Here is a 24,369-nt window from a genome sequence, read left to right as displayed (position 1 = left end):
CATACAGTTTAGGAGGCTGCCCTTCTCGTTCTGTGGACAAATATCCTCAGGCAATTGTTGCTGTACAGTGTTGCTGTACAAGTGAAAGAAGTTAATCCTAATGGCTGTTTGTCACTGCCTGCCTATTGCAAGTTCCCCATCGCTTATCAGCTGAGGTACATGTGTGAGCCCCAGTACAATTCCCATTGGCTGCATACAAGTTTAGGCAATATGAAAAGTAGTTACTGTTTGAAATAGTGTGGTTAGATTACAGTAGGTTGTAGAACCATCAGATCTGTAATGTCTCTTGCAGGGTAGTGGGAAACAACTGAGATGCAGTCTTAAAGCAATAATTTCTAGCTAAAGCTAGACAAGGCCATCTGACCCAGCTCAAGCATCCTGAGCCTGTGTACATTAGCACTTGGAGATTAGGAGTGATAATCTGAAATTTAATCTTTTGATTGTCCCCAGTCACTATTATTTTGTTTGCATTGAAGAGTGGTCTTAACACTTTCAAACTGCTTCGTGTCATATAAAGCTCAGCTGTGAGATGTTCTCCAGAAGTACAATTTGGTCATTCTCCAAATGTTAATGGATACTCAGATTGCAGAATGAGATTAAAGTAATGTAGGGTGAACCATTCTAAATGCATGAAGTGAGCAGGCTGGCACTCACGATAAAATGCGAAAGTAGACATAGTCTCTCTAGGTCAAAATTCAGGTTCTGAATTCTCATTTTGATAGATATGAACTATTAAAAAGGTAAAAAGTTATTTATAGACTCATCCTGTCCCTTACTTTACTTTACAGTTCTGTTTAGATCTTCAAAACATTCTCTTATGCTATCTTCTGTCTCTTATGTTATCCTCTTTTTTTCCTCTCTTCTTTGTCTCCATATCTTGCCTGCAGAAATCTGTACGTATGTTTTTCTTACTTGCAGCTTATAGTGTGAATTTTTCCAGTAAATAATGACTCACTACTTACCACCAAAGCCTCTGCATGGTCCTCTATGTTTCATATTCATTGAAATAGCTAAGTAGTTACTTTTTGAAAACTTTGAGACAAAGTGACTTGGTAGCTAGTTCAACTTACATGAAACCTTAAGAAGCATCTTGAAAGTTTTGGTATGAGTGTTTGGGTCAAAATATTAGCTATGCAGTTTTTCATGCTTTATCTAAGCATTATTTTTATTGCTATTATTATTACTATTATTTTCATATAATATGCATCTTTCTGGTAAATGCATGTTTGTCCCTTTCAGTGTCATCCACAAAAACCCACACCTTCATGCAAACCAAGGGTTGCAATCTTTATATCTGCTGATGAGTTGTCCAAGAGAGGGTATTATTCACCCGTTGTATGTTGGGGGGCAAAAAAGGAATTTGTGCCTTCAAGAAAAAGACAGGAAAAAATATCATGGTAAAATTATAAAAATTAAAAAAAGAAAATAGTTTGCAGTCTACTGTCACTGTTTTTAAATCTTTTTTCAGCGCACTCAGAATTTTCAGCTTGCGACCAGAATAAAACCTTTTTGTATTTGTGCCCATTATAGTTAGTTCAATAATTAATTTCAGGTTAATTTTAACCCAGTAATTTCAGAAATTACTTATGGAAACCAACCAGTTTTCATTAATCCAGCGTTATTCTTCAAAATTGGGGGATTTTTTTAAAGAAAGCAAATATTTCATTCATAAATGTATTTTCCTAGAGGAAATGTTTTCCATAATTATCATCCTGACCTAAAGCACACTTACATCTTCAAAATCCTGCTTTAACATCAGCGTTTGCTGCTATTGCTACTTTAACTTGATTCTAAACATTCTGAAATTCAGGTAGCTTCCTTGCCTGTGTGTACCTTATAGTCACATATACAATCTCCTGAGCGTTGTGTATACAGAATTTTCTTGGATTTTATTATTGCAATGTATAATCAGTCTCTGACACTATTCTCTAAAGCTCTGCCTTGTTTTTCTTATGAAGTTGCTGATGCAGATTCCAGTATTAAAAACCTAGAAAAGGAAGCAGATCGTCTGCTAGATAAAATCAAGCCAATCAGAGAACTCCAGGATAACTTAGGGAAAAATATTTCTCAGATAAAAGAGCTGATAAACCAAGCTCGGAAGCAAGCCAACTCGGTAAGTCCCATTTCTCAAAAAAAAAAGAAAAAAACAAAGAAAAACAAAGTTGACCTTTTGAGTATTGATGGGATTCTATTTTCTACTTTTTATTTCTTTTCTACAGTGTGAATCCTTCCTAATTCTAAACATGCGTAAAGAGAGCAAATAATGGAGTATAATTTCTCAGAGAAAAAAGAGACTATTCTGATGATTTTCACTGTGTGTCTTGTTTCTTCATTTAAAACGTGCTTGTTAAATGAATAACGTCTGTAGGAATGGATCTCAAAAAGTTATTTTTAAGAAGTATTGTAGGTGGTAGTGCAGCAGAAGAGTCACAATATCATTGATTTGTTGTGAAAACAAAATGTATTTTTCTGCTTCAACACTGATATTAAGCCCTTGCTTTCATTTCATAGAACTTACATTACTCAAGAATGACACCATCTCAGACTCACTGAAATTGCTGAGTATATCTGCTTTTCCCATATTTTTGTTTTTTCTCTATCCAGTAGCAGCACTTAAGACTTGAACTTGAGAATATAGTTCTAGTCCATTTAGTGAGTCTGGAATCCATCTCCCTGGTTCAGTAATATTGTAAACTCTAGGATCATCTGGATAATACTGAGATTATTCAGCTTGTGACTTAAATAGCAAAGGAAAAAGAATCTTGTAGATGGTACTTGAGAAATCTTCCTCAAAAATGGTTTAAAAATAGTTTAAAAAATAATAAACATAATAATAGGATACTGGGAAAGAAGTATTAGGATAAATAGTAGGATACTGGTGAAAAGTTTTCCCCATGTATGTGATGAAAGCTGCACAGAACAGAACGACAGGCTAGAGTAATGATATGTTTTGTTACATTCATTTTCTGTCTTAGGGCTTTGAAGTACTTAACTGCTCAGCATTTCTGAGATAAGGAAATTAGGATTTTGGTCCTATAATGGATCTCTTTTTTAGCAGAGTTTGCCATAAGCATAAGGTGGTACCATTATGGACATTTCCTCTAATGCATAAATGTGTCTTGCTGGGATTGAAACACCGTTGTACTGTCATTATGTCTGTGCTGACATTATGAAAGCAAACAGTAAAGTGTTTTTATCTGTGCTCAGAGCCTGAAGAAACCAATACATGGATCCAAACACATGTGTCACTCAGCTGGGGAAATAAAACTTAGTTATGAATGCCAACTCCATTAGGGACTATGTAAAAGCATTGATAGACATAACGGTTGGTTTAAAAATAATTGTGAAAAGGTGTCTTAAATTGGCATAATCAAAGGTATTATGAAGGAAAAATAGATAATTATGACTACCCAACAGCAATATGTAGTAATTCCTTCAGGAATGTTGTTTATTTTCTTAGCTGCATATTCTACTTACAGACTATCTGTACTGCTAGAATGCCACTGTTACTTGCACTAGAACAGTACATCTCCTAGCTATTTTTAATTTACACAGTTCATCCTTTAAATGTGAATTCCAAAAGGGGATTTTATTTCCTTTCACTAAACAATCCCAGAAAGAAAATTCAGTTTTTACCTTCTTCGCATATCCAAGCAACTCCCTGGTACATGTAACAGAAAAATGTGAAGGAAAAACCATATAATAGTCTTAAAATTATTTGGAAGCATCTATGGTTAATTTTGGAATAATAAGCAGTGAACTGAATTCTTTCTGTTATGCTTTTTTTGAAGATCAAAGTGTCCGTATCCTCTGGAGGCAATTGTATTCGCACATACAGACCAGAAATAAAGAAGGGAACATATAACACCGTCATTGTCAATGTGAAGACTGTAGTTGCTGACAATCTGCTTTTTTACCTTGGAAGTGCCAAGTTTGTGAGTGTGTCTCATGCCTTTCATGTCAGAGTTGCTCGGTCAAATCAGACGACTGACAAATAAAAAAGATGAGAAAGGGTTTTTTTCACCGAGAGGTTTCAAAGCAGCAGTAGAAGATCTAAAATAATCTAGACATTTACTATCTTTGGTGATACAGAGATTTCTAAAATATGACCACCAAATTTTTTACATATATCTCTGTTTTCACTAGATATGAAATAGTAGGCTTGTACAGGAATTACATTAAGAGCTTTAAAATTCACAATGCGACCAGAGTAATTTTGGAGTTGGTTGTGGGTTTTCCCTAGGGAATGGAGTAGCTAATCATATTGCATATGTCAGAGCTCCTATTTATTGTAATTTTAAGTCAAGACTGCAATCTCAAGCATAATAATGGTGAATTATTCAGTTTCCCATGAGACTTATAGCAGACAGACTTCTAGAATAACCAATAATAATTCAGTAAATGGGAAAAGTATCCTATTTTCCAACATTTCCAACGTATATTTTATTTACCTAATACAAAATGAAAAAACTAGATGGCATCATGTATCTTGATATCTTTCTGCCATCCAATAGATGTTTCAGAGTGTTCCTCTGAGTTAAATCCTTCTATTGATGGCTGCAATATTAACATTCTGTAAGTCTGGCAGTCATTTGCTGCACATCACTGAGAGAAATAATTTGCTGTCTTTAGCTTAAGATTCCTTGTTTGAAGCAGTAAAAACAGGAAAAAGAGAGTGTCGTTTTAGAATAATGTGAGAATTAATGTTTATTCTCTACTGTCTACATGTGGGTTTCTGATGCCTCATTAGATCTTCTGAAATGTGAAAAGTTCTGGAAAACTTCCTTAATGAAAGAATGAGTTCACTTCTATTTTCATGTTTTGCACGTAGACTGACTTCTTGGCCATAGAGATGCGCAAAGGCAAGGTGAGCTTCCTGTGGGACGTGGGATCTGGAGTTGGACGGATAGAGTATCCAGATCTGACTATTGATGATGGGTTTTGGTACAGGATTGAAGCCTCTAGGTGAGTAAATATTTCACTTACAAGATTTTAGAAAAAAAAGGCTACTATGAGTAATTCTAGTCTAGTTTGACAAAAGGTTTTGAACCTGCATCCCTTAGTACCAAAAGTGTATGCATTACAGTTACTATTGAAATGTCAGTTGTTCTCAGTCAAGAATTTACTTTAATCACATCTTTCCCCTCTAGCATCAACAGTCTGTGACTTCTTATATTTATTCCCTTTTGTTTATCTATCACTCTATTGATTGTCTACTTCAACTAGCTTACTTTTAAAATCAGTTAAAGGTTTTGGCACTCTAATAACTACTATTTTTTTCTCCTTGAATTTTAAAGAGGAGCAGCTTTTCTGAATATCTGGCCTCGATACAGTACTGCAAGTGAATGGTCTGTCACACAGCAGTATCTTGATTCTTACTCAGAATGCCATTCCCATCGGCAAAATGTCTCATCAAACTGGAAATATTTATGAAAGATACAGTTCATGAAAATTCAAGGAGGAGATATTCTGAAATTTAAAATATATTTTGTAATTTTATTTAATACCTTTTTAACTTTAGAAATATAGATACATAAATCCATAAATATGAAATCCCTGATTTGTTAGTTGAAGCTTGTATTTTCCATTCAAATAGCAAGCACGTGGCATATGATCTAGTAATCACAGCATAAAGATTGCATAACTCTAAAACCTTTATCTTGAATAGATCTTAGTAATTTAGATAACATCAGCTGTATCGTAATTTGATACAAAGCTGAGTAATTTCTCCTGCATCATTACAGTTAATTTCACATAGTATTAAACATAGAATGGATAATATAGTTAGAAAATGAGAGAATGAAGGAGAAAGAAAACAAACCACTCTAATTCTGGTAATGTGCATAGCTCCCAGAGGAGGAAATGGCATTCAGTTTAAATAATTTAATGAAATCACAGAAATCAGCCATTCAGAGCAGAAAATTAAATAGAATTGTAGTACAGTCTCCAGAAGCTGGCTTAATGAAACCTTACTGTTATGAAAATACAAACTAGGGTACAATCAAACTGTTGAAATCTTCACCAGTTCATTTTATGCATACCAAAGCAGCTTCATGACACAGTAATGCCAGGGTTTCATTTACAGGAAAGCTGCTTCAGCAGAATATGTAGCCAGAACATGGTATAAAATTCACACATCCTACAAAAGCCCATTACCTATTAGCTGATTGTTCTGGATATATGGGATGTGCATACCATTAGTTTCTAACAAAGTGCTGGATCAGCAATTTAGAATGATTACGGCTGCACAAATCAAAAGCACAGAGCAGTGTTTAGGCGAATTACATTGCAGAGGCATTGGCTGGATTTGTGGGATTAAGATGAAGAGCTTGGGAGTGATTTTGTATTCTTAAGGCAGGCCTCACAAATCACTAACCCTATGGAAGAGTCTTCAACTCTGAACATTTTAGTCCATTTGATAGTTCTACTCTAGCTCCCTTCCTAACCTCTTGTAGAGTTTTTATGCATTTCATTCCCTCACACATTTTCTCCAAATTTCCGCTCAATTCTAGTCACAGACTTTTTCAGCTTGACAGAATTGCCTGAGCAGCTGGAACAGGGCTTCTGCTTAGCATGAGGACATAAGATGAAGTTCTGGCCTTACTGAATTTAGCTGTTGTTTTCAGTGGTGACAAGGATTGACAATAATAATGGTATGGTGTTAAATCCACCACAGGTTTATAGCCATGCCTAAGAACCCCAAAGGACCTTCAAAAGATGTTGTGGCACAGAGGTTAGAAAATTCTCAAGTTCACTTAGCATTCTAAATGAAATCTAAATGTGAAAAATCTGACTATTGAATAAAGATCAGAGATGGTCGACATATGCATGCACCCCAATTTCCAGTGAGTCAGACTAAATTGTTAATTACTGCATCACTTTTCGAGGAACATTTTTAATTTTCATTGACTTTTTTATTTAAAGCATACCGATCCTTTGCATTTTATTGTATATTCAGACATTAAAATGGGAATACCTTGAATTTTTTTAGTGAAATTGAAGTAAAATTTGTTTATTCCCATAGGACTTTCTAAAGAAATTCTGTATACTTTGATGGTACAGGAGTTTAGCAAATGTCACTTAAAAGTTACTTACCTGCTTACAGAAGCAAATCTGATTGACATCAAGAACTGCAATCAATCCAAGTGCCAATTAACAAAGGAAAATCTGGCATAACAGTATGTGACAAAATGATTTAAAGCAGGTTTACGACATGCAAATAATGTCAATTTTGTGAGACAGTCATATGGATGGGAGAATATTTTTGAGACTTACTAGATCAGTGTTACTTAACTTCAGCAGGCCTCAATTAGGAGCAGGACCTGATTAGTTGTGATTTTAATCAGCAGTGATTTAAGTATTGCCATTGTTTTGATTGTTAGTGACAGAGTTTAAGCAGTGCCCTTCTTTTGAGGACAAAGGATGCATGAATCACAAGTTCACTGCAGACATATACACTTTAGTTCAGCAAGAATTCTGTTTTAAAGTACTGCAGCAAATATAAGCCATGCTTTTCAGTGAAGATTTTCTGTGCTTTCAAGGAGTAAGAGTGTGCTACGTGGTAGTTTATAATTTAATGCTGATGACTTGCTAAAGTTGTCTCATTTTTATGATGCCTCTCCTTTGGGACAAACAATGCATGTCATTACACAAATTTTTCATAGAACTGTAGAATATGCTGAGTTGGAGGCACCCATCAGGATCATCAAGCCCAGCTCCTGGCCCTACACAGCACACCCACAGGAGATACACCATCTACCTGACAGCATTGTCCAAACACTTCTTGAATTCAGGCAATCTTGGCGTTGTGACCAGTTCCATGGGGAGCCTGGTCCAGGGCTCAGCCACCCTCTGTATGGAAAATTTTTTCTGATATCCTACCTAAACCTCCCCCAACTCAGCTTCATGCTGTTCTCTCAAATCCTGTCACTGATCACAGGAGTAGAGATCAGTAACTGCCCCTCCATTTCCCCTCAGGAGGATGCTGAAGTCGGCAATGAGGTCTCTCCTCGGTTTCCTCCACTCCAGGCTGAACAGACCAAGAGACCTCAGCTGCCCTTCATAAGACTTAGCCTCCAGACTCTTCACCGTTCTTGCTTTGGACTTTCTCTAATACTTTAATGTCTTTTTTTATATTGTGTCTCCCAAAGCTGCCCCCAGCACTGGTGGTGAGGCCGCCCCAGCTCAGAGCAGAGCAGGACAATCCCCTCCCTTGCCCAGATGGTGATGCTGTGCCTGATTTACCCCAGGACAGTACTGGCTCTCCTGGCTGCCTGGGCACAATGACTCATGCTCAGCTTGCCATTGACCAGGACCCCCAGGTCCCTTCCCATGGGGCTGCTCTCATTCTGCAGTCTATTCACACGACTCCATCCCAGGTGCAGATTCCGGCATTTGCACTCTTTTAATTTAGTATGGTTGGTGATTGCCCATCTCTCTAGTTTGTCGAGGTCTTTCTGCAGGGCCTGTCTGCCCTCGAGGAAGTTGCCAGCTTCTCCCAATTTAGTGTCCTTTCAGTGTCATTTTGCATATCCACCACATAGTGCTGATACATCCCCTGTAATACTCCAGTTTTACAGAATTGATTATCACTAGAACAATATCTTCCAACCTGATAACTTGTCATGCACAGGGTAGCAATATCTTTTTGCTGTCAAGTTAGCCAAGATCTTTCTTCAAGCTCCATTGTCCTCTCTAAATAAGAGAGAATTATTTATAGAAGAGACTCCATTGTGAGCATTACAGTCTGTTTGAAGATGAAAGACATCCATACGATTTGTGAATTATTAGACACCCTAAAAAGTGTCAGTCTGCTCAGTGACTTTTGCATTATTGCACTGCAGTATTTTTAAACTAATCCTGATTTAAGCACAATATAGACTGGAAGTGCCAGTAACTTTCTTTCAGAAAGCATAACATTTCAGTGGTTTAAAAAAAGTTTCTAGCAACTTTTAGTTTTTCAAGAATTATTACTTTTACCCCTTAAAGGGCGTCACATCAGTAAACCTTCTGCAGTAAACCAGTTGCACCTTAGACCCACACAAGCCCATGGAGATGGAATTCACCCAAGACTACTGAGGGAGCCACTTTCAATCATATACCAGCAGTCCCAGGTGGCTGCAAACTGGTAAATGTGAGACCCATCTATAAGAAGTTTCAGAAGGAGGATTCAGGAGTCATATCTGTCCACAGTGTGTTCCTTCTGTTGTAAAAATATGTCAGCAAACTCCTTCCATGCCAGTTAATATAATCAAAGGAGTAGAAAACAAACTGATGCAGAAACTGTTAATAAATGGCAAAGTCCATTGCTGTTGTGTTGCCATCAATATTTGATGTGATTTGTAAAGGACAATGAAGTAATATTCTTGAATATAATGGGGTTTGTACCTGTTTGAAAAACAGCCTGACAACTCCACTGCAGGAAATGCAAATTCTGTTTCTCACAGTGAAAGAAACTGATGTGCTTTATCACCTCACTTCAGTTCAAATATCATCTAATAAACATTCTTTGTTTTAGTCAATCCAAGTCCATGTCGTGTGTACAGTGAATTTTGTTCAAAAAGGACATTCAGGTGAGGAAAAGGTCTGGTTCTGTGGTTACATGTTTAGCTTATGCAGGCATAAATGTCTGTTCATTTGTATCAAAACGAAGCATAATCAGGTCAGTTAAGGGTGCTTCTGTTAAAAGGAACCATTTAAAATAGTTTTCTATGTTTGGTGTAACTGTCTTTGTATGCTTAAATTATTTTTTTTAAATCTCTAGGACTGGGAAAAACGGCACAATATCTGTGCGAGCTCTGGATGGTCCTAAAGCCAGCATCGTCCCAGCCACATTCAGTGCTGTCTCCCCTCCTGGATATACCATTCTGGATGTGGATGTTAATGCTGTGCTCTTTGTTGGTGGTTTAACAGAAAAAATTAAGGTAATGCCATTTCTGGTGTTACTGTGTTGCCTGGTCATTTGTGTGGACAAATTTTGTTACTGCTTAAAACAGAAATAAGAAATTTTAATATGCTGGTGTGATTGTAATAAGTGTTTCAATTGCAAGTAGTGCGCTTGCGCTTTTGAAAGGTTATTGGGATTTGCCTAGACAGAGGTGCACAGATTTGAGATTTCACTGCCCACGATGTTACCTTCTAATCAGAAGCCCTGTAGCTGGCTGCATTTAGCCCAAACAACTCATTCCTGATGGATGGATGGATGCTTTACCTTGGACACACTGCTGCCCTGATGGGCTTTCACTTCCCGAGTGACAGGAACTCATTTCTGTTTCCGTACATTTCTGGTCTCCTAACAATATATATAAGAGAATATTTTCCCTTTGCATTTGGGGTTTTTCCTTTGTCACGTATCCGCAGTATCTCTTTGTCTTTTGCAATCTGCTTTTGGTGTTACTGTTTTATTTTCTTCTCTATTCTTCTTCTTTTGTTCCAGTTTCCCTCCCTGTTCCCCTACAGATATCTACATCATATTCCTAATCAATTTTCTCTTCTGTCTGTTGATTTTTCTGGTGACATTTTCTACCTTACTAAGCTTCATGGGATGGATAGAAGATGTATGCCGAATAGAATAAATGGAAATCTTAAATTATTTTCCAGTAAAAGCTAATTAAGACTTATTTTCTAATGGCATTCTTTACAAAACAATTTAAATTAACTATTCTGTTCCTGATCAACATCTTAGCATTTGAAATGAAGCTAAAATTTAGACTTTCCCAAATAGTGAACTAACTTTTTTTACTCTCAAGTTTGTATAGATCCTAAAGTGTTAAAATAACACAGCATGCAGAAAAATGGAAGTGCAAAACTTGATGTCAAAAGAGCTGTTTTCAATCTTAGTAAGGGTTGTCCAAATATATTCTGAAGAACTCTCTATTTTTTTTCATTTTAGTCAGGGAAATCTTCCTGAATTCTTTTTTTCTCCAATAAAGAAAATAAAGACAAGGGCAGCAGTAGGAAGGCAGTCTATTTTAAGTTTGGTATGGTTGGTATATTTGCAATGTATAGTTTTAAACACTGTCAGATTTGTCAAATTCAGTTCAAAAACTGAATTAAAATATAACTTCAGGGTTTTAGGAATTTCTGTCATCATATAGTACAGTTGTAAGGCTCACAAAATGAAGACCTTAACCAAGACTTTTCTAAAACTGTGCAGCTCTTTGGATGTTCAGTCAAGGTTACTGGCATCTTCGGCTGCTGACTCAGAAATCTGCTTTTTCATATTATTGGGGTTTGAAATGCTTTAGATTTGTCCTACGGTTTTGTCCACATCCCTTTCTGCATGCACTTCTGCAGCGTATTCAAAATGAAAGTTCATTTTCATTTTTTAAAAACATCTTTCATCTGACTTGTAGAAGACTATGATACTTAGGAGTCATGAATTTCTTAGAAGCGACATTAAGATCATACTTGTCGCTAATTAAAACCTATCCATTTACCCTGGGAAATATCAGTAGCACATTAAATCTTTGAGTCATACTTTTCCTTGAGTATTTTCAAATTGCTCTTCTCCATGTTCTCTTGCATAATCTTAATATTTGTAATTGCTGTAAAAACAGCAGGTGCTTGTCTATCTCAAATAGCTAAGTGTATAGATTTTTAATCAGCTCATATTGATGAACTGGAATTTAAATGAATCAGGGTATTTTTAGAAGGATAATTTTTTAGTAGAGTACTCTGTGTACTGTCAACTATTACTACCTTCACCATGGTACCATGTTATGTTCTAATGAGCATTACTCTGTGTGCATGACCTTAACTTAATGAGTTCTGATGGGAGGTGTGTTTTAATTGCTTTGCCCTCTGCACTATTTTTTTAATCCAAAATTCAGCATGAACTTTACAGGTGTAACCATTGAGTTCTCAGTCTGTCTTTTAGCCTGGACAGTCTGCTCAGTTTCCAGGGTTTCAAGCATTACAAGAGAAACACTTTGCTTATTGTACTGTGGGCAAGATTGCTCAGAGTCCTTTCTTGAAAGTCTGAAATGAAAACCCAGCCAGGCCTTGAACAGGTGAGAGCAGCCAGCTCTCTGAACAGCCAGGAGAACTGATGATGGAAGCCAAAGCAGCTCCTTGTTCTTTAGGACTTGTTCTCCCTAGGCCTTCCCAAGAGTCTCAAATCTAAATGGTCTTTCCCGTTTGGTCTGATACAAAGTTCAGTTCACATTTTCACTGATCAGTTGTTCTATAGGAGGCCTTGTCAGATTAAATAATACTCTTGATATTTTAAATATTTCAAAATGTCTTATGGGGGCTTTTTTATGATTTTATATGGAATTTTTTATGTTGTTGGTTTTTTGTTTGTTTGTTTGTTTGTTTGTTTTGTTTTGTTTTGTTTTTTACTGCTTCTATGTTTTCAGATGCAGTGGATCACTTTAAATTCAATTCTAAGGACGTTTGCGTTCTCTGTTGCAGAAGTCAGATGCTGTAAGGGTCACCACCTTCACTGGCTGCATGGGTGAAACCTTTCTAGACAGCAAACCCATAGGACTCTGGAATTTCAGGGATATTGAAGGCGACTGCAAAGGGTGTGCTGTCAGGTAGGTTGAGCACTGACTGTTTCTCGTGCTTCTTTACGGAACATGTGTGCAGTGATGTTACATTTGGTGGTAAGTAGCAGGAATTTCCACAGCAGCCGTCAAATTCCAACACGTATGCAACAGAAGTTAGGTTGCAATTGCGGCAAGGGGGGAAGCAGCCAGTCTGGGTTGTAAGTGTGGTCAGTGAGTTACCAGAACTGAGCTGGTGTGACAGGGCTGTGATAGAAAGGCTCCTGACAACCAGCAACCAGAAACAGTCAAAGCATGAGAGAGCATGAGAACCACAGTGAACTGAGTCTGGCTCGTGGACATCTGTGGTGTGGGTGCCTGCATTTCTTTTGTGCCTCAAGGGTGGCTTTCACAGCCACCAGGGTAGTGAGCAGAGACCCCACAAAAGAAAGGCATTTGCATTCTCAAAATAGAATGGGAAATCCCATTCCTGTCAGTGGGAGGTTTGAAAAGACATCGAACCAAGTTCAGGAAGCTGTGCCCACATTTCCCTAGCCCTGCACTTTTTATTTTAACTTCACATGGCAGAAGAAAATGGTTGGAATTGTTCTTTTTCAGCCCACAGGTGGCAGATGGTGAAGGAACGGTGCAGTTTGATGGTGATGGCTATGCCATGGTGAGCCGTCCAATCCGCTGGAACCCTAATATTTCCACAGTCATGTTCAAGTTCAGGACCTTCTCATCAAATTCTCTGCTGATGTATCTCGCTACTGATGACTTGGTAAGAACAGCCAGCTAACCTCTACGCTCCTTGCAGGTTTCACGCCATGTTTGCAGTCACTAAATTCATCAGATCATGAAAACAATTAGTAATTTAAGGTACCACTACCCTGGTGTGATGTTGCCTGGTATGATGCTTCACTGCTGGCCAACTGAAGACAGTGTTACAGTATGGAGGCTGGCTACCTAATGTTTAGGGGGAATGAATGGGGATCATTATGTTACTCTGGGGAGGAATCCAGCTTTTCTGAAATTATTAATTCACAGAATCACAGAATCACAGAATAATGAGGTTGGAAGAGACCTCTAAGATCATCAAGTCCAACCTATGCCTTAACACCTCAACTAGACTATAGCACTAAGTGCCATGTCCAGTCTTTTTTTAAACACATCCAGAGATGGTGACTCCACCACCTCCCTGGGAAGACAATTCCAGTGCTTTATTATTCTTTCATTGAAAATTTTTTTCCTAATATCTAACCTGTACCTTCCCTGACGTAGCTTGAGACTGTGTCCCCTTGTTCTGTCTGTTGCTGCCCGGTGGAAGAGACGGACCCCCACCTGTCTACAACCTCCCTTCAGGAAGTTGTAGAGAGTAATAAGGTCACCTCTAAGCCTCCTCTTCTCCAGACTAAACAACCCCAGCTCCTTCAAACGTTCCTCATAGGGCTTGTGTTCCAAGCCCCTCACCAGCCTCGTTGCCCTCCTCTGGACACGCTCAAGCATCTCAATATCCTTCCTAAACTGAGGGGCCCAGAACTGGACACAGTACTCAAGATGTGGTCTCACCAGTGCCGAGTACAGGGGAAGAATGTCCTCCCTACTCCTGCTGGTCACACAATTCCTAATGCAGGCCAGGATGCCATTGACCTCTTGGCCACCAAGGTACATTGCTGGCTCATATCCAACCAGCTGTCGACCAGCACCCCCAGGTCCCTTTCCGCCTGAACATTGTCCAGCCACACTGTCCCCAGCCTGTAACGCTGTAGGGGATTTTTGTGGCCAAAATGTAGAACTCGACACTTAGACTTATTAAACTTCATGCTGTTGGACTCTGCCCATTCATCCAACCGATCTAGGTCTCTCTGCAGAGCCCTCCTCCCTTCCAATGGATCAACACAAGCTCCCAGCTTAGTGTCGTCTGCAAATTTACTAATGAAGGACTCAGTGCCCTCATCCATGTCGTCTATAAAAATATTAAATAGAACTGGTCCCAATACAGACCCCTGAGGGACACCACTGGTGACTGGTCGCCAGCTGGATGCTGCATCATTCACCATCACTCTCTGGGCCCGGCCATCCAGCCAGTTCCTAACACAGCACAGAGTGCTCCTGTCCAAGCCGTGGGCTGCCAGCTTATCTAGGAGTATGCTGTGGGAGACAGTATCAAAGGCCTTCCTGAAGTCTAAATAGACAACATCCACAGCCTTTCCTGCATCCACCAGGTGAGTTACCTGGTCATAGAAGAGACCAGGTTGGTCAGACATGACCTACCCTTTGTAAACCCATGTTGACTGGGTCTGATACCCTGGCCATCTTGTAAGTGCTGTGTGATAGCACTCAGTATGAACTGCTCCATTATCTTACCTGGTACTGAGGTCAGGCTGACTGGTCTGTAATTACCAGGATCCTCCTTCCTACCTTTTTTGTAAATGGGTGTCACATTGGCCAGTTTCCAATCGCCTGGAACCTCGCCAGTGAGCCACGACTCCTGATAAATGATGGAGAGCGGCTTCGCAAGCTCATCTGCCAGCTCCCTCATCACCCTAGGGTGGATCCCATCTGGTCCCATTGATTTATAAATATCCAAGTGTCCCAGCAGTTCTCTGACTGCCTCCTCTTGGATAACAAGAGGACCATTCTGATCCCTGGCACCACCTACCAACCCCTGAGGACAGTTGTCTTGAGGATAAGCTGTCCTACCAATAAAGACTGAGGCAAAGAAGGCATTAAGCATTTCCGCTTTTTCCTCATCTTTAGTTACTAAGTTGCCTGCCTCATCCAATAAGGAACTGAGGTTGGTTATACCCTTCCTTTTATCACTGATATATTTGTAAAAAGTTTTTTTATTGTTTTTAACAGAAGTTGCCAAGTTAAGTTCAAACTGGGCTTTGGCCTCCCTGATTTTTTTTCTACATGCCCTAGCAGCTCCCTTAAATACTTCCTGAGAAATCAGTCCCGCCTTAAAAAGATGATACATCTTTTTTTTATTTCTAAGTTCCTTCAAAACCTCATTGCTCATCCAGACTGGACATTTGCCTCGTAGACTCATCTTTCGGCACACAGGGACAGTCTGTTCCTGTGCCCTCAAGATTTCCGTCTTGAAGCACACCCATCTCTCCTGGACTCCTTTGTTTTCAAGGACTGTTTCCCAAGGAACTCTCTGAATAAGTCTCTTAAATAGGCCAAAGTCTGCCCTCCGGAAGTCCAGTGTAGAGATCTTATTGATATTTCTCCTTATTTCACCAATTATCGAGAATTCTGTAATTTCATGATCACTGTGCCCCAAGCGGCCTCCAACCTCCACATCACCCACCAGTCCATCTCTATTTGTGAACAATAGGTCTAACATAGTCCCTCCCCTGGTGGGCTTGCTCACCAGTTGTGACAAAAAGTTATCCTCCACACACTCTAAAAACTTTCTAGATTGCTGTTTTTCTGCTGTATTAAGTTCCCAGCAGATGTCTGGTAGGTTGAAGTCACCTACAAGAACAAGGGCTGATGATCCTGAAGCTTTGTTCAGTTGCTTATAAAATAAGTTGTCCACCTCTTCATCCTGATTGGGTGGACGATAGCAGACTCCCAGGAGGATGTCAGCCTTGTTGGCTTTCCCCTTAATTTTTACCCATAGGGACTCTACTTCGTCATCATTAGTTTCAATACCTATGACATCCAAAACTCCCCTAATATAAAGGGCTACCCCTCCACCTCTTCTCCCTTTTCTATCTCTTCTGAAGAGCTTGTAGCCATCTAGCGCAGTGCTCCAACTATGTGAGTCATCCCACCACGTTTCTGTGATGACAACAATATCATAGTTCCGCTGATGCACCATGGCCTCTAGCTCTGCCTGTTTGTTACCCATGCTGCGTGCATTGGTATACATGCACCTTAGCTGCATTTTCCTTTATCCCAGATGGCCGTGTGTGTGAACATTTTCAGTTGTGTTTGTCTGTTTTTAGTTTAAAAAATCACAGTGTGATGGCAGGGGACAAGATGAGTCTTATATAGAAATTCTGCTTATATAAGGAAAATGTTTATGTTTTATTGAGTGGGTTTAAAGTGGGACTGGTGCAACAAATAAGTTGTAATAGTGATTGTGTTTCTCCAATATCTACAAATGGTGTCTCTTACTGCTAAAACAGAGAACAGAAACATTAGTTTGAAAGTTGTTTGATGATTTTATTCACACACAGTATCAGATGTGTGTGGATAACAGGGAGAAATTATTTATAAAGACACCTGTCCAGATCTGAATAACACATCTTTGACATCTCTGATCCAGATTGATTTCCGTGACAGATGGAGAACAGAGTCTTTCCCTTATACTTTTCATATGGGGCAGAAATTATGTACAGTAGTTTTCAATGATGTCTTGAAGATTAACTGAGCACTTGCTATTTTGCAAAAACTGTGTTTGTGTAAATCAGTCTCATTTCAGATTCCTGTATTATGGAAATAATTATCAAAAATAGCTGGAATTTTCAAGGAGAAGGGTGCTCCTCCTGACTGACTATAGCAAAAGCTTGAATTTTATTATGATAATGAAATATTTATTTGGCTTTTCTAATGAACTTTTATAATTGAATATTGAAAGTATAGTTAATGCCATTATTTTAGATTATTTTATATAATTATTGTTGACTTACATATTTTTCTACAAAAAAAAAAAAAAAAATTGAAATTTCAAAAACACATGTAACTGGTCCCTGGTATATTTTGTCTCTTATGATACTGTCCCACTGCATAAAAACTTGGGGGATGCCTTTTGTAATGATGCACAGATAGACAAGCCTAAGCATCTAGAATATTGAGTTTGTTCACTTTTACTCTGAGAAGAGGTGGACCTGGCCATGAGCAAAATAATAATAAAAGTTTCTCTGGTACATTTACTTCCTGGGTCACAGTTCCACCATTACTTACCTAATGGCTTTCATGCTGTCTGGTTCTCTGGCTATTTCTTTTGCTTTTTGTATCCTGCCAGCTCTTTTCCTGGAGACAGTGCAGCATACATTGCTGCTCCAGTCAGCCATCTCCAGTTGCTGCTTAGATTCTGGAGTCAGTGGTTGATAATAATAAGAGCATTCATAGCTCTCTATGTCTCCATCTCTCTGTTACTCTGTTGCTTCCATAGATTACTCTCTGGAAATCTGGTAAAACATTACCATATTCACTATTTTTGTTTTCTACCTTGCAAGTTTAAATCTAGCTGAGATATGCAATACATACACTAATTATAGTACAAAAAGCTGAGTATTAGTTTCAGGTAATTATAACATCCATTTTTATCTTCAATCTAAAATAAAAGTGCAGCTATCCCATCAAAACTCCAACTAAGATGCCAGCAAAATTCCAACTAAATTAGCAAGCCAAAATAGAATATAAGGGGAGAAAAGAGCTTGGCATCAGACAATCGTACATGAGAGTCCTGGGTAGTAAATGCATAAGTTGCGGGATTTTTTTAAATCTTGAAAAGTGTTGTCAGTAGTCACCCAGGATTAAAAATTGTTTAATGTCTTATGCCTCTTAGCAAAATGGACAAGAATCATAATGGTGTATCTAACTCTTTTCATTAACAGAAGGATTTCATGAGTGTAGAACTCAGTGGTGGGCGTATAAAAGTCAGCTACGATCTGGGTTCAGGTACAGCTTCGGTTATCAGCAACCAAAATCATAATGATGGTAAATGGAAATCTTTCACCCTGTCAAGAATTCAAAAGCAAGGTAAGTTCCAGTGGTGTCAGCACCACGACTTTTCCAGTTATCTGTGCAGCACACATAACCATCTAATCACAGGCAAGATGCTGTGGGAATTATAAGTTCTGGTGATTTAGCAGCTTCTTTTGTTTAGATTATAGGTGTGTTGAGTTGTGTGTGAGGGATTGCACTGTCAAACACCGCTTTATGAACAGGTAGCCTATTCTTCAGGTATAATTTTTTTATACAGTCATAAATTGCATGCTAAAATTCTTCTGACTGGGGAAAAAAGAAGTCTTTTCATCAGTTCCCTGATGTTGTTCCAAATCATGAAACACACGTGATTTTTGATAGGACAGCAATAGCTTTTATGCCGTACTGTCCTTTCATGCTCAGCATATACCAAAGTACCTAAAAAAGCAGTGACTGTAATGATAGTACAGTATCCAACTAGACCACTTAATCTTTCCTAATGATGTGCATTGTGTCGTGAGCTGAATCTGCATGGAAACAACTGGGAACATCTCCAGAAGTTCTAACTCTTTAAAGTGTTGCTGGCACAAAATGTGAAGTGGTGGAATTTGATAAGATCACAAAGACAACTGGTTATCATTCTGGCAAAAACCTTCCTTTGTTTTGTAGTCTGGTTATAGGGCTGGTAGAATCTTAGCTGAGCCAAATTAGTTTTATTTCTGGCAACTGTGACATACTGTGTGCTTTTGCAGTTTGAATTTTTACTGCATTCTGAATCTTCAGAGTCACCACAAGCCCCTAAACACGTTCCCACATTCCTCTGCCTCTGCCCCCTGCAGTGCCAGCTCTCTACCTGGCCTTCACACCTCACACAGTACCTCTTCCTTGTCATTCGGCTGAAGAAGACCTGGGAGTTGAGACGGTGATTTAGTGATCTCACTTGCAGTTTTGCTGCACCTTTAGAGGAGGAATGTCTTATTGCTAGCCAGTTGTCATGTTTCATGCTTAACCCAGGACGTATTAATATAAAATACAATGTCATGTAACTGTAATTTATCAATGGCATTCAAACATCTTGTTTGAATCATAAAGAAGATACATGTATAGAAATGAAAGGAAAATTAATCTGGTTTTGGTAAGGTGTAGCAGAAAGTCTGTCTATTAAGTTCTTGAGGAAGGAAGGAAAGAAATCCTTTCTTTTCATCTCTGTATATCTTGGGGCCTGCTCAGCATTTTGTACTGAGTCTAATTTCTTTTATTGAACTTTATATTCTGTATTAATCCATACATTAAAAATATACATAGAACAAGCACCTAAATAGGATGGTTGTATGTAGCACATCGCTGATTCCAGACTGAGATTGGACATGACAGTGACTGCTTTGGGTTTGAAAGTGGTTGAGAGTGACTGGTCACCAATCTCTTAAGACACATAACAACAGTGCTTAACAAACTTTTACACTAAAAAATCCTGTTCAAGAGGTAATCTTTGGACTGAGATCACAAACTAAATGGAAAATGATCTCTTGTCATGACTATGTCCTGAGGTGTTAGCTCCAAATTACAGTGACACAAAGAAGGCACCAAATTGAAATAGGTTTAGAGGATACATAAAAATAAAGTGTACAGAATTGCTATAGCTTTCCAGGTTGTTATGGAAACAGAGGGAAGTGCAGCTTTCTTCCCCTGCCTGTAATTGATAATGTGGAAATCCAGTATCTTAATTGCAAAATACAGCCCTCCTTGCTTCTTCCTTTTCATGCTAACCCTCCAAATATTTTTCTGTTGGTTTCTTACATTAAGACATAATTTTCATGACAGATATTTTGTAACTAATCTCAAATGTCTTTTAGCCAACATATCAATTGTAGACATAGACACCAATGAAGAAGAGACCATAGCAGCAACTTCTACAGGCAGCCACTTTGGACTCAACTTAAAAGGGCACGAGAAAATATATTTCGGGGGATTACCAACCCTGAGAAATCTAAGGTAACGTGGCTTAAACCAATTTCTTTCGTCTTGGTAAGGGGATGTAAATGCAATGTAATCTTATTCTCTGCATTTATTTCTCAAGTTCATTTGCAGTAAGTGAATGGTGAATTCCCTGGTGTACCCTGGGAATGCCACAGCAGAATAGTGCTTTATTTGCAATTTGTATTTCACACAGCTCACCTTACGCAGGTACAGTGGAAATGACACTTGCAGCACAGTACATCTTTCTGATTCTGTGCAAGAACAAGGATGTAGTTGACTTTTTAAGTATTTGTTTATTTGATGCATAGAATTTATGCAGATTCAAAGAACTGGCTCAATACCTTCACAAAATTAAGGACAAGTGTTTATTTTGTGCAGGAGTAGAGAAACGGACCTACAGACTATTCCACATGGGATTACTGCTTAATGGATATCCATGGTTTTTTTCATAATCAGTGTCAGTATACTTTAAATATGTATTAACATATTTTGCTTAGGTATAATTTTAAATTATTTGTAGATTTTAGTTCCGGGTGTCCTTAGATAAAGTTCCTCCTGTATTCAGGACTTAAAGTATATGATACATTACTCTTCATATATTTAATGTAGAAGAATGAAATATTTTCCCTTCAGAAGTCTGATCCTGAATTTCCTACACAAATATAAAATTCCTAGTAATTATTTGTTAAATATTGCATAGCAATATTCATGAATGTTAACTTCAGCGTAAATAAACTGAAGAAATGGGATAATAGATACTTGAATTTAGTGACTTTCTTTCATGGCTTTAAATAGACAAAAAAACTTACTTAAAATTTAAATGAATATTCAGCAGTTTTGCAGTGACAAGAACAAGAGAATTCTGTGCTATAATGAACAGATGAACAACACAGAAACAGGCCCATTAATCTACGTCAGCTTTAACTACGTGGCATAATGAAAGCCTTGAAGTGGTCTTGTGCACAAGGAACTGTCGTGTTCAATCTACAGAGTCTTCTGCCACTGAAAGAATGGACATATTTGTTAATTTATTAGGATAATCATTGACCTCTGATGTCAAATTACCCAGCAATAAAAAGATCTAAGATCTATTTTAGTCACGAAATAGAACACTATATTATGTAATTGTGAAATCACACCAGTGCATAACAAAACGTCCAGAGCAATTATCTTCCATTTCCTTTGTGGCTGCCCAGAAAATCAGTGTACCACAGCTACTTTGACCTGTGGTAACCGTTCTGCCTAAAGCTATGATTTGTCAGTGCCTGAGGCAAGATTAATATTATGGTAAATTAGAATCAAAAGTAGTGAAAGGGGGATGAGGGCAAAGCTGAACTACTGCAAACAATAGACACTGAGGTATCCATGACTTTGTAATTATCAGATCGGGGCAGTTCTGCCAAATTGTTTTACATGGTTTGCTTTTGTTCTTAACCAAGTATAGTATCAAGTTATAAAAACCCTCTGATGTGTTACATTTTAAGGTAACTGTTTGTGGAGTAAACCTGTTAATTGTTATAGCCTGATAGCATTCAAAGAATCTCACCTTTTATTCTATGTTGTTTGTAAATGATGTACACCTGCTTCACTGTGGAATGGCTGAACCTTGCTAATATGCATCACACAACAATAATGCAAGAAGTACCATTTGCTAGAATTAATGCCATGTTGTTTGTTTCTTTCTTCTTCTTTTTTTTTTTTTTTTTTTTTTTGTCTTTCCTTTTCACCCCAGTATGAAAGCAAGGTAAAAACAATCAGATTTATTCGCATGACTTGCATGTGTCTAGATACAGTGCAGCTTGAAAGCACGGGTGGCACCACAGCAGCAGCAGCAGCATGGGCAGTGTTTAGAGCAGCTGCTGCGCCAAAGCTCCTGGTTCAGAGCTGCTCCTGCCACAGCCAGCAAAGCTGCTCCCGAGGGCTCACCACCGGCACGTTCCACGCTGTGCACACACCTACACAAGCAACTTCTGCTTTCCTCACGCAGCTGCTTACTTCAGCTGTGTGCTGCTTGTGGCACTGCAGTGCCTCGGAAGCGAAGCTCCAGCCAGCTGACTTTGGCTCAGACCTCTGGGCTGTAGGAGCAGTGTAGTCCCATGTGAGGTGGGAAGCGCCGTGCTCAGAAGCAGTGAAGTAGTTACTGAGGAGAGCACGAAAGCGAGGTGGAGATTTTTTGTGAAATTTGCCGCTCCTCATGTCAAGAACAGGAGTATGAGGGGAAGAGAGAGGAGGTCACCTATTTCTGACTGCGTTTTCAGTTTGCAGCTATTTGTATCCGTTGCTTTTGCTTTGGTATGCTCAGATATGAACTGATCTTCACTGTGTTTTGCAGCCTAATTCCTGGCTTGAATTCAAAAAATACAGCTTCACCCCCACACTCCTGCCCTGAACCTCAGGAAGATTGTTTCCTCTCAAGCTCCAGAAATTTCTGTTTGTTTTCCCTCCAAGCTGGCCTATCTTGGCAAAAAAAGAACTAACAAAAATACCCCAAAACCAAGCCAAGAATTATGCAATATCTTAGTGAACTGTGACCTTGTTTGGTGCATTTTGGAAAGGGAAAAAGAAGTCTTAAGAAAACATCAAGGAAGTGTTCAGTGCTTGCAAAGAGGTTGAACCAGACAACCCACGGTGCTCCCTTCCAGCCTCATCCATTCTGTGATTCTGTGATATGGGTTGGGAATTATAACAGCAACTGTTTGTAACAGGGCAGGATGAGGACAGTCTGTCACTGGACAGACTGGAAAGGGTAGTAGCAAGAATGGTTTCTGGATGGCAAAGATTATGGGCACCAGTGACAGTAATAACAGAAAACTGGTTTTCTGCTGGGAAGATAAATCCATAAAGGAACTGGAGAAGACCTAGGAAATAAAAATGAAAAATGAAAGGTGAACATAGCTACTTGACTGTAAATAAAGCAGCATATGGATCATTTTAGTAAACCAGATGCTTGCTTTAACTTATGCAGAGAGTACTAATTTGCTAGAGAATACATCATGCTTGCTCAGTTGGCTATAATGCAAAGAATGGCTTTCGGTGCCAAAACACGCAGCTGAATGGTATCTGTGTAAAATGGTTTTATACTACAATTAACATTCTTTAAAATTTTTTCTTTCCTTCCAGGGAACTGAAGTGTTTGTCGCTTCCCCCCTTCCCCACCCCAGTTTTAACCCATTATTTATTTCCCAAATTATTTTTTTCTCTCTTTGAGCTGTTCATACTATTCAGATATTCTAGTAAACACTCATGGGTAATATTTTTTAGTGAATAGTGAATTAAATAGTGTTTGTTTGTTTGTTTATTGGGTTTTTGGTTTTTGTTTTATTATTTTTGGGTTTACTGTCCATGGTATCAATGGCGGCTTTTTTTCTGAAGTGACTTTACAAGGCTTTTCTTCTGGCATGCCTGGTTCAGATTTTACCAGCAGTTATGGTCTCACTCTTGTGTACCCGGGCCTGGAAAATCATACTTTTGCAATCAAACATGATCACTTTGGTGTTACTTTCAAGGAGTTTCTCATTTCCTCTCATCAGCCAGCTGAGGAGTCAAACATGGAACTTGAATGCCATTAGAATATTTTCCTGTTCTGGATGGATAGTTACATTCAGTAACAAGCCCAAGTGCTTTGTTTTGTTTAACTATCTGAAAAAGTCAGATGTATTGCTGTGTCCTAAGAAAATATGGAGTAGTTTTCATAAGAAAGATACTGGAAATATAAAATAAATGTCGGTCCACCTGATTGCATTCCTGAAGTGTGTTGGTAAAAGCTTTTTTTGTATACTCGTACACTGCTAAAGTTCTTTCATTGGATCTAGCATGCAAAAAGAGGAACAAAAAATGTCTTCCAGTTAAGGTCGCTACTTACTGTTATGATTTCCTAGCTTGCATCTTTGTGCTTTGCCTAAGGAGAAACAATTTCCTTATTTCATAGCTCACTGCATTTCAATACCAAAGGTGATAGCTCTATTTACCAAAGGAAAAATACAAATAACAAAACAACCAACAAAAAAACCCTTGAAGAAAAGAAAGAAAGAATTGAGAAGGGGACTGTTGTCGATGGGAGATGAGATGAACCTCTTGTTAGACCTCTGAGTGATGCAAGGCAGAGTGCAATGTGTGCTGATAGATTGTAGAAGGAAACATGTATTTGAGCGAATGTGTGTAGTTAAAATAAAAATAAAAGTCAAGCATCTGTGCATCTGAAAGTGTACGTATGTGTGTCTGGCTGACTGTTCTCCCT

At 38.5% G+C, this 24,369-nt stretch overlaps 1 protein-coding gene across 4 annotated transcripts in view; it reads left to right on the top strand.

The window, feature by feature from the left end:
* The window catches only part of LAMA2 (laminin subunit alpha 2), a 346,441-nt gene that overhangs the window by 297,685 nt on the left and 24,387 nt on the right, over window positions 1-24,369 (top strand). For 3 of the 4 annotated variants that reach the window (XM_058420096.1, XM_058420095.1, XM_040060645.2), the window contains 8 exons: window positions 1,959-2,113; window positions 3,792-3,935; window positions 4,832-4,965; window positions 9,764-9,923; window positions 12,415-12,539; window positions 13,107-13,269; window positions 18,065-18,209; window positions 20,009-20,147. In XM_058420096.1, coding sequence (XP_058276079.1) covers window positions 1,959-2,113; window positions 3,792-3,935; window positions 4,832-4,965; window positions 9,764-9,923; window positions 12,415-12,539; window positions 13,107-13,269; window positions 18,065-18,209; window positions 20,009-20,147 — 1,165 coding nt within the window. Of the gene's footprint in view, window positions 1-1,958; window positions 2,114-3,791; window positions 3,936-4,831; window positions 4,966-9,763; window positions 9,924-12,414; window positions 12,540-13,106; window positions 13,270-18,064; window positions 18,210-20,008; window positions 20,148-21,864; window position 24,369 lie in introns of those variants that run through there. The other variant, XM_058420097.1, reaches the window with a different exon arrangement.

Source organism: Hirundo rustica, chromosome 3 (genome assembly GCF_015227805.2).
Source record: "Hirundo rustica isolate bHirRus1 chromosome 3, bHirRus1.pri.v3, whole genome shotgun sequence".
Classification (NCBI taxonomy): domain Eukaryota; kingdom Metazoa; phylum Chordata; class Aves; order Passeriformes; family Hirundinidae; genus Hirundo; species Hirundo rustica.
This window is presented reverse-complemented; position numbering and strand designations above follow the sequence as displayed.